Genomic DNA, 10,736 nt, shown 5'->3' with positions numbered 1-10,736 from the left:
AACAAATTCTAACAATTCATGTTGACATAAGCATGGAGATCAAAGTTACCTTTTTGTGGTTGTTGATCGAGAGCTAGGTAGAGAGGAGCAAATTAGGGCTAGCTATTGACGGCGGAGAGCAGCGGCGGACGACGGAGAGATGGGCGGATGGCGGAGAGCAACGGCGGAGAGATGGGCTGACGGTGGAGAGATGGGCGGAGGAGCGCAGCGGCGGACGGGGGACGACGGAGAGCAGCGGCAGCGGCGGACGCCGGTGGCGGAGGCGGAGGGGGGGCGCCGGCGGAGGGGAAGAGAAGAAAGAAAGAGAGAGAAACGAGAAGAAAATTGGAGAAAATGGGGAAAATGGGATTAAGGCCTGCCGTCTAATTAAATTGTTTGCGACGATTCCTAACGAATTGTCGCAACGTCAGATTTAAACGAATCTCGTAGCGACGTTTTTAAACACTTTCGTTGCACACCAAAAAAAATTAAATAGACTTGCGACGTTTCTATAGGCAACGTTGCTATAGAAAAGCGAGATTTTTTCAATAATTATTTTAGCGATTATTACACTATAGTCGCAAATACTAATTATAATTTTTTTTAACAAAATATTTTACTTGCGACGAATAAACTCTTTTCGTCGCTACGAATAAATATTATTTAATATTTCCTCTTTATTACGCTACGTTTATCCAAATTCGTCGCCAACCCAATAAAATGTTTTTTTTCACAATTGCACTAGCGATATTCGTCGCTAAGGTAAATAATAAATTGCAAAAAATATTTTTCATGCGTCGCTTATATAAAAACGTCGCTACGAGAGTGCTTTATTATTATTATTTTCGTTTGCGACGTTTTAATGAGATTAGTCGCATAGTTGCGACGATTACTATTATCGTCGCGAGATATTCCATCGAAATCTTATTTTCCGATATCTTACGACGTTTTTTAGTCAAAATCGTCGCAAACTAGCGACGATTTTGGAATCGTCGCAAAAAAAAACGTCGCAAGTGAGCTGTTTTGGCCTAGTGGTATCGCAATGTGAGATATTGGTTAGAAGACTATCGTCGTAGACGTGCTTTGACTAAAGAAGAAATTTTTTAACCATGCTAATGCTCAACTAAGGAATGTCATTGAACGAACTTATGGAGTTCTGAAAAATAGATTTCCGATTTTAGAAAAGATGGCCCCTTTTTTCATTAGATGTGCAAAGAAATATAGTGATTGCTTGTTTTGCGGTACATAATTTTATAAGAAAAGAGCGTATTAGGGATAAATTTTTTGAAGAGCTTGATCGACCCAATATGCCTTTTTGATGGTGCGAAAGAGAATGGACAAGACCATGAGAATGATGGTAAACCAACGAACCATGGTGGGAGTTCGAAGACATGTAGTATATGGATAATGGGCGCGATGAGATAGCAACTCGGATGATGCATTGAGTGACCAATTTGAATTTATTAAATATTTAACGTTGATTTTAGTGACTTTAATCTTTTAGGTCAATCTTAGCGACTTTAAAGTATTTCCACATTTTAACTATTTTTATTTGTGAATGTTATATTTATTAGTTGTTCGAATTTTACTTTTTATCTATGTTAAATATTTTAAATATTTTAAATTTTAAATTTTATTGATTATGTAGATCATGCTTAAAATTAGTGTGTATTTATATATGTTAATCAGAATCAGATAAAACAAATAAAATTAAAATTAAAATAATTACTCAACATTCAGACACAACTCTTAACCACTAAGACATGTATTTAGCTTAGCCAATGAGATAGCCACTCAATGAATGCTTAATCCTGTCAAACGGTCATCTCCCGCATGCGTTATGCAGTCCTACTTCATTTCTTAGTCAAAATTTAGATAATCTAATAAAACTTTATATATTAGTTAGAAAAGGTTTGAAAAATCAAAGTGGGATAGATATATCTTTTTTTTTATAAAATAGTCCAACAAATGTATTTTTATTTAAATTTCTTAAGGTTATAACAAATTATAAAGTACTTGTAGGTTCGATTATTTACAAATTAAACACTATTGATAATGTTTTTTTCTTTTTGTTTTTTTTAGAGTTGATTCTTAAATTTTGAATGTGTAATTGAAGAATTAAATTATTGTTTTTACATATTTAATATACTAAAATATATATATTAAGTTTTATAGATGCATAAACGAAAGAAAAACTGAATTTAATTAAAAAAAGAAAAAGAAAAAAAAGGTACGGAACAAGAGTAGAAAATTTGTAAGTACCACAATTACCAAATGAAGACTCTTTTTAATTCATGAGTCAGTCATGTCAAGAATTGCTGACTTTTTCCGCATGTGGATTTTTGATTGAAAATTGCCAGTGAAAATAGATTTATTATTTTATTTTAGTACTAATACTTGCCCAATTCATTCTGGTGGGCCAGCATATAACTTCTTTTTTCTTTTTCTTTTTCTTTTTCTTTTTCTTTTTCTTTTTTATTTGCCTTTTTCTTCCTTGTTCTCTCCGCCGCCTACAATTCATCTTGACTCCAACCCTCTGCCATTTGCTTCTTTTATGCTTATAACAATCACTGTATTATCCTTTTTTTTTTCCCTATAATTGTATGTATTTTTTTAGCTTTTTTTTTTCTGTTTAAATATGTGCTCCTAAAAATTCTCTAATTGTCGAGATCCATTCCATTCCAGGCATGTTAACAAATAACAAAGCAAATATTGTTACGGTAGGGTTGTGGCTTAATGATTTTATTCCTGTTGAATTGTGTGCAAGTCATCAGTCAGATCTCGTGTATATATATATATATATATATATATATATATATATATATATATATTATTTTTTTGGTTTTCATTTCTTTTGTAATTACTTTGTTTGCGGTGGATGCAAATCTGATTAGTTTCTGATTTTCGTAATAGCCAGTGGATGGCAGGTTGGTTAGGCGGCGATTCATCTATTGTAGGAATTTTTAAGTAATTCAATATTTGCTCTGAGTTTTTTTTTTTTTTTTTTTTTTTTTTATTAACCAAGTTAAATTGATTGTATATGAATGGATTTTAAGTTAAATTGATTGAATATATCGTTTTTCATTACAGAAGGAAGTGTCGAAAATCCAAATATTTTAAGTTGATTGAATTGTGCATATTGTAAGATATTATCATTGATTGCAGCCTATATAAACTACAATTGATGTTTTCATGCTTTTGTGAACATTGTTCTTACATTATGTGAACATTGTTTTCATGTTTGCACCATACTACCTCAATTCCATTCACACATATCGTTCCAGATGACGGACATTGTAGCGGGCCCCGGTGATCCACAAACACTTTATCCCGATGCAGGTTAATTAATATCTGACTAAAAAAAGCTCCCTTTTCTGTTGACACTCGATTTAAATTTGATTTGCCGAGTTCTTATTTTTCCCGATGTTGATTATATTGAATAACTCACTCGAAATGTGGATTCTTATTTTTTTTTTGCCTTAGACTGGTTAGAGAAGACATTTCTGCATAAATCCCGGAACCCCTTGTACAGGTTTTCTCTCTCCTCACTTTCTTCTCGTTTTCTCTCTCTCTTACTCGAACACATATACATATCGCGTATGCATATTAATCGGAAGAAAAGTTGTCGTTTTTTTTTTTTTTGCCTTTACTCCTACTTAATATGTATGGTTCTTTTATGTGTAATAACTTGTATAAGCACAGGATCTCGGATATCTACAAAAACCCTGGATGCTGGCTTGTCGTCGACAATACATACGAGTAAGAGAATATATATTTTATATACTTCATTTTTGTTTTTCATTTATTTGCAATGATGTTCACTTGTAGCTCACTAGCTTGATAACTAACTTATTGATGTTTTCTAAAGTTTAGCAATTTATTGGCTTCAATAGAGTCAACTCTGAGAAAAATTAGGATATATTGGAAGTAGGTTAACCTAAGCATATATGAAATTGTGAGTGCTTTTTTTTCTTACGATTCAATATTGATCAAATTTGAAAAGTTAAGTTTGTATGTCTGTTTTTGCTTTTATGCGTGTGTAGGATCTCCTTAGGTCATAAACTGACTCCTTGGCTTTCGCCTTACTGTCATTTACAAAGATATACTCATTCTCATATTTGTAAGCATTTTCATTTAAGATGAGATCTGAAGCAAATATGTATAAGATGAGGTCCGAAGAGCAGCCAGATGAATGAACAACGGTGGATTGAAAATGATCCAACTGGCCGTTATTGTCGAGTAAGGTATAATATAGTCAATTTTAACCAAATTTTGCCTAGTTAGTAATCCAATTATGTTTGCTTATCTTGAGGTTTCTGTTATTAGCCAAGTTAAATTGATTAAATATGAATGGGTTCGAAACAGTTTGAGGAGGTTTCGGGGAAAGGAGCATCGGAAACTTTGTACAAGGGGCTGGACGAATTGCTCGGGATAAAAGTGGCATGTAATCAAGTGAGGCTCGTTGATTTGCTTCGATCACCAGACGAATTACAAAGGGTCTACTCCGAAGTTTACCTTCTCCTTCTCAGCATCTTCCGATTCTACACTTATTGCAAAGGATCAAAACTGAACATTCAATTTTTTTATAACAGAGATGTTCACTTCCGAGAGTAACTTTCTCTCACCTCCACTAGTAGTTTCATTGATAATTAACTTATTGTAGTTCTCTAAAGTTTTAGCAATTCATTGGCTTCATTACAAGTTAACTTTGAGAAAATTAAACATCAACCAAGTCTCCCTAAATTCTACTATTGGAAGTAGGTATGCCTAAGCATGTATGAGATATGTGTGTTAGATAATCTATTGCTTTATCAAATTTGAAAAGTCAATGTTATATATGTCGGCTTAAAACCGAGTGTTCACACGTTCTTGAACCAGAAAAAGCTCAAGTGGACTCTTAATTTTGGAATAATAATCTTTGTAAGAAAATCGACCATCTCCTTAAATTGTGCATGATATATTTCTTGTAGATCATATATCGATGTTGTTAGATGGAGAAAAATTGGATGAGTGGATTGATATACTTTCATGGAACTGATCTGAAACATTTATGCTATTGGATTTGATTTAATGCAGATACAAAGTGAATACTCGAGCTATAAAGATATGGGCCCGGCCCGCCAAATACTCGAAGGCCTTGTATATTTGCATGGCCATGATCTCTCAAGTGTGATAACATCTCGGAAAAGTAAAACATGGCGATCTTGGCCTGGCATCAATTCTACGAGGCTCATGTAGAGCACACATCTTTATAGGTATCATTTGTTTAATCTCAATATCTACTTATGATTAATTATATATAGTCTATAGGTTTTGCTTATATTAGTAAATAGCAACTATATTGGTATTCCGGTTTTAAAAAAAATAGCTTGATATTGGAAGAATGAATATATTAGTTCCAATACATTTTCACAAGATAATAATTTCTAAATTATTAAGAAAAAAGAAAAAACCCGGGTTGAATCGGTCGAACCTTGACCACTTATTCCTGTCCGTGTTGGTGTCCGGTCGGTCCGGTTATTAAAAACATTGCTAATAGACAGACAGTGTTTTGAAAACCTGACCGGAGGTAGAACCGGGAACTAACTTGGTCGGTCATGGTTCAACAAGAGGTGTGAGGGTTCTTTTGTTTATTTAAATTTATTTTAGGGCAAATTACGACCACAAAACCCCTCTCTTGTTTGGGTAAATTACAGCCACCCCACCCCCTCAACTATGTATTGTCTCCAGGGGTAAAATTAGGGAATTTTGGTACGCAGACACGATTTGGTTTGGTAAATAACCGAGTTACATAGATTTTATTGAAAATATTTAAAAGGAAATTACCCATACAAAAATAAAGTATAAATTTAAGAATTTATCTAAAATTGTAAATATTGCAATAAAATAAAAATAAAAAATGTGGGTTATGTACTAGCTAGCATGCCTTGATAATAAAAGTGAAGTGGGTTTGGTAAAAAAACCCTAGTATACCATCTGGCCGCTCATTTCAATCTCCAGATTTTTTCACTCACCATCAGTAAAACGTTAACCCTAGTGAAAACAACAGAGAAATAGTGAAAATTTGTGTTGTGTTCATGCCAATTTACACGCCCATTCCCAAAGTATAGGAATCTGAAATGTTGGATTCATTCTCTCCCAGATCTCCCTGAATCAAGAGCTTTACTGGAAGGTAGGTAAATCAAGGCAAACTGTAATTTTTCTTCAATACCTTTGATCTAACTGAAGCTTGTTACTTTTTAGGAGCATACAAATCGATTGGGGATTTATACTTGGGAAAGGGTTCTGTTGCAACTTTTAAGGTAAATCTCAGCTTAACCTTCAAACCCAACTTCTTCTCTTGTCTATTTTAGAGTTTTGGGCTGAATGAAATAATTTTTTTAGATAAATCTGTAGATTACTCTCTTACCTGTTGAATCATGAATATTTTAGTTTCTAGATAAGACTTAAGGGCATAATTAAGGCTTATATGATAACATAATTACTTTAATAGATCGTTTTGATGTTTTTTTTTTTTTTTTAATTTTTTTAACTTGTTTGAATTTGAAACGCTGCCTTTCTTATTATGCAATTGACAAGTAATTTCAAATGATCAGAGAAGAGTATATTTCGGGCGTTAGTAGACCTTACCTGACCTGAAATTTCGGATAAGTTTGATCAATGGATATGGAAATATAATCAAAAAATATTCTAGGACAACTAATTGTATCAAACTATTTGCTTATCAAAAAAAAAAAATAAAAAATAAAATTGTATCATCAAACTATTTGAATAATGATAAATTTCTATATAAATAGTAGATTTTTAAGGGCCATGACAATTGACGCCCCTATTGATAAATAACGATTAAGAAACTTCCATTCACAGTTATTGACAAGTTTCTAATTTTTTTCTTCAATACCTTCGATCTAACTGACGCTTATAATTTTTCAGTTATTTTTAGGTGCAAACAAATCGATTGGAAAGTTGGGAAGGGTTTTGTTGCAACTTAAGGTTCCCAAAGGATCGAAGTCCCCTTTCCTAATCTGAAATGTCGGATTCATTCTCTCTTAGATCTACTTGAATCAAGAGCTTACTGGAAGGTAAAATCAGGGCTGGTAATATGATTCAAACTATATTTTTTCTTCAATACCTTTGATCTAACTGAAGCTTGTCATTTTTCAGTTATTTTTTAGGATCTAACAAATCGATTGGGAAGTTGGAAAGATACAAATACTTGGGAAAGGGTTCTGTTGCAACTTAAGGTAAACCTCAGCTTACCCCTCAAAAGCCCCGACTTCTTCTGAAAATAATTGAAAGATCCAAACTTTTCGAAAGGGCCAGGCTGAATGAAATTGTTGCAACGGCTCAAAAACCCTAAATGTCCTCTTGGTTGGAAATAAATTTTTTGTTTACGATAGATAAAGCTCTAGATAAATCATGAATATTTAGTTTCTAGATAAAATATAAGGGCATATATGCCTTATAACCTTCAATGACACTATAAGGTTATATAAAACTAACTAATTGTTCTGGTTACTGCACTTGATTAAATATTTAACTCTTCTTTGTTTATTAGATGTAGAAGACTTAACTATATTGCACCTTAAATAAAGTTGTGTTATAATTCTGCATGGTTCTTTTCTCTTATTGTCTATTTTGGAATATTATTCAAGGATTCAAACTTTTGGGAAGGGCCAGGGGAACAAAATTGTTGCAATGGCTTAAAAACCTTATCAATTGTCTTATTGAGAAATATTTTCTTTTTTGTTTATGATAGATGAATCAGTAGATTAATTGCTGTGTTGGATCCATGAATATGTAGTTTTTTTTTTTTTTTTTCAGATTTATAGGGTATAATTCTCGTCCCTAATTAACTATAGCGACAAAATGAGTTGGCGTTATGAAAGGAATCGTCCGGAGCTTGGCGAGATCGTGATGATAGAGGTGAAGAGGCGGACCACTGAATTGGTATACGTGACGTTGTTGGACTATCAAAATGCACTAGGCAGCATCATGCTTTCCAAGCTGTCTACCAACCGTCCCAATCCCAATGTCGCTAGAGTGATCAACACAAGCCACAGTACAATTTATCTGACCGGGAAAAAAATTCCCAAAAACGAAATTTACGAGTGCTGGGAGAAACATAGAGACAATCGCTTAGTTCACTCAGTATTGGAAGAAGTTGCCAAGAAAATGGAAGATATTGATCTCGGGGTATGTCTTTTTTTTTTTTTTTTTTTTTTTTTTTAATTTATTTTAAGTGCTTGAATGTTTTTTTTTTTCCTTTATTCCATTTCAAATGCATTTGTTTATATGGCAGGTGCTATATACTTCGATAGGTTGGCCACTACACCAAAATTATGGCCGGGCGATTTCCGCATTCAGAATGATCACCAATGATCCAAGACTAATGACTGATACTGAGAGTGATGATACTGAGAGTGATGATACTGAGAGTGATTATCCAGATGTGTATCTATTCCTTCGTACGTGTTCCAGGATATATAATATTGGTTATGATGTCATAAATGCCTTTATCGAGGTACGTAAATCCTATTTTTTCTTGATTTGAGGTTCCTAGTCCTAATATTTGCTTGACTGAGTTAAAATACTTATCTTTTGACTATGTTTTTATATCATGCAGGAAGTATTGCGTAAATCTGAAGAAAATTTTGAAGCTAGTAGGGTTGACATGGAGACTGCCTTCGGTATTCCTTATAAGGTAACCACTTAACCACTAAGCTGATAGAAATAGAAAGCACCTCTAATTATAAATGAATTTTAGTCATTTAGGTAGTGATCGGAAATAAATCCAAATTCTCACTCCAAATTCTCACATACTATCACACCCAAGAACACATTATTTCTTCATTTTCAGTCATATCCTATTCATCAAACATTTGTTGGATAATTGAGCAATTGTATCAACAAAATCTGCAACCAGTAGTCTTTACAAATATAATTGCTCAATTTGAAAAAAAAAATGCTTCTACCTATAAAACAGCCAGTATCATTGGTCATTGAAATCCTTACTAGAATACTTAATAAGTATCTTAACCAAAGAAAAAGAGCAATGGATAAATACATTCTTATAAGAATGTTTGTTAACATAATACAGGCGCCACCAGCAAGTATTTATTGGCGGGAGAAATATGGTGGAGTCGTCGTTGATGACCAAAAAGATTGTGGTAAAAAAAATTAATTACCCATTCCTTAATTTTCTCACAACCAATGTTTTGGTTGATTATTAATTGTTCAATTGATTTATAGAGTCTTGTTCGATGGCATCTGTGTGTGCATTGGTAAGCTACCAATTGTATTTAGATCGTGGTGATTATTCTTCCGCGTCAGTGCAACATTTGATCGACCACGTCGGTCAAGTTTATCCTTTGCTTGTTGGAAACGATAACGAAGTGGGATGTCAAGACTGCAACGAGAGAGTCCCGCTGGCGTACATTGAGAGATTCGGTGTATGCCTGCGTGAGGACTATCCGTTCCAGAATAGAAGATTGATGTTTGATGAGATTCCACAGATACGCAATGTAAGAATAATAATATTTTGCTTAATATTTCTAATAAGGTATTCATATTTGCTAATGTTTATTTGTTTTACTGGAAAGTACCCCAAAATACAAATATCTGGCTGGGGACTTGTGCCTAAAGGAACATCCTTCAAAGACATCATGCGACTCCTAGCTCAAGGTCCGATTATCGGAACTATGGTAGTCTATAGGAGCTTTGACGAGCTCAAGCCAAAGGTAAAATTGAATAATATTATTTTCATATAATAAGTATACTTAATGAATAACCTATCGTATTTCATGTTTTAGGTTTATTATGAAGGTTGTGTCCCTTCAGATTTTGATGATGATGCACCTGTACCTACTATTCACTCTATACTTCTAGTCGGTGGGGGCGACGACGAAGAGATAGGCGAGCACTTTGAAGTGCACAATTCATGGGGGGATGAATGGGCTTACAAAGGAGGTGCCAAAGTTGCAGCACATCTCATCACTCCATATTATTTTGTAATTGGAGCACGATTAGTTCAGGTAATGGTATATAATTTATTTGCTTTAGTAGTCTTGTTTTGATCAATTTTTGTTTTGTCTTGCAGCCGGAGCACCAAACTCTTGAGATGAGAGCTGGCGTACCTGTTGTGGTAGGTTGAGGAGGCGGGTGCAAAAGAGAACACAAATGGATCAGGTAATTTGTTACTTCTATCAATGTCAATGCAGCATGCTTGTAAACCTTTACATGTATTTTATGTTGGGTAATTGGCATTTTGCACCCTCAAATTGCTTTTCATTGGCACTATGCACCGTTAAATTACAAAAATGGTAGAATGCACCCTTATATATATATATATATATGTGGTTCTATTTTGGATTCTTTTGCACCCATTAAAGAAAATTGTCTAGCATTGATGTGAAAACTATTTAATATAGATAGCTAACAATTTCCATTATCATGTTTGTGCAGTTCTTCTACTTTGACTCAGTAAAGTCGTGACTTCCTGGCGAGCCATTAGTTCTTAGTGATTTCAGTGTTTGGCTCGAAGCTTCAATAAATCCTCTTATTCACATAGAAGCTTTGCAGAATCGAGTGGTGAAACTGATATCCTGTTTCTAATTTTATTTCATTTCTGTTTTGGAATTTGTTAAAAAAGTAAATCCATCCCTGATTTCGAATTTGGTGGTTTCGTGTATTAAAATGTGGATACTTTCGTGTGTATTAGACATAAAGGATGCTTAATGAAAAAATAGTTCCACAAA

General features: G+C 33.7%; 1 protein-coding gene across 18 annotated transcripts; it reads left to right on the top strand.

The window, feature by feature from the left end:
• The first annotated feature begins 2,400 nt into the window (after positions 1-2,400).
• On the top strand, positions 2,401-10,736 carry LOC105958643 (uncharacterized). 18 transcript variants are annotated; one of them, XM_088814733.1, is made up of 20 exons: positions 2,461-2,699; positions 3,264-3,318; positions 3,463-3,511; positions 3,682-3,738; positions 4,119-4,223; positions 4,345-4,476; positions 5,056-5,234; positions 6,122-6,151; positions 6,223-6,281; positions 6,913-7,061; positions 7,144-7,223; positions 7,804-8,175; positions 8,282-8,503; positions 8,606-8,683; positions 9,080-9,149; positions 9,232-9,503; positions 9,582-9,719; positions 9,792-10,013; positions 10,079-10,167; positions 10,444-10,736. In XM_088814733.1, exons 12-19 carry the CDS (start codon positions 7,849-7,851, stop codon positions 10,130-10,132), a joined length of 1,383 nt encoding a protein of 460 aa, XP_088670859.1. In that variant the 5' UTR covers positions 2,461-2,699; positions 3,264-3,318; positions 3,463-3,511; positions 3,682-3,738; positions 4,119-4,223; positions 4,345-4,476; positions 5,056-5,234; positions 6,122-6,151; positions 6,223-6,281; positions 6,913-7,061; positions 7,144-7,223; positions 7,804-7,848; the 3' UTR covers positions 10,133-10,167; positions 10,444-10,736. The 18 variants fall into 18 exon arrangements, with proteins under 18 accessions (XP_088670849.1, XP_088670859.1, XP_088670852.1 ...); XM_088814726.1 differs by having other exon boundaries at positions 4,345-4,589; XM_088814735.1 differs by having other exon boundaries at positions 4,023-4,223; positions 4,345-4,589.

The sequence above is a fragment of the Erythranthe guttata genome, chromosome 14, assembly GCF_056151865.1.
Source record: "Erythranthe guttata isolate IM_541 chromosome 14, IM_541, whole genome shotgun sequence".
Classification (NCBI taxonomy): Eukaryota; Viridiplantae; Streptophyta; class Magnoliopsida; order Lamiales; family Phrymaceae; genus Erythranthe; species Erythranthe guttata.
Note: the sequence above shows the minus strand (reverse complement) of the source record. Positions and strands in the feature narration are given on the sequence as shown.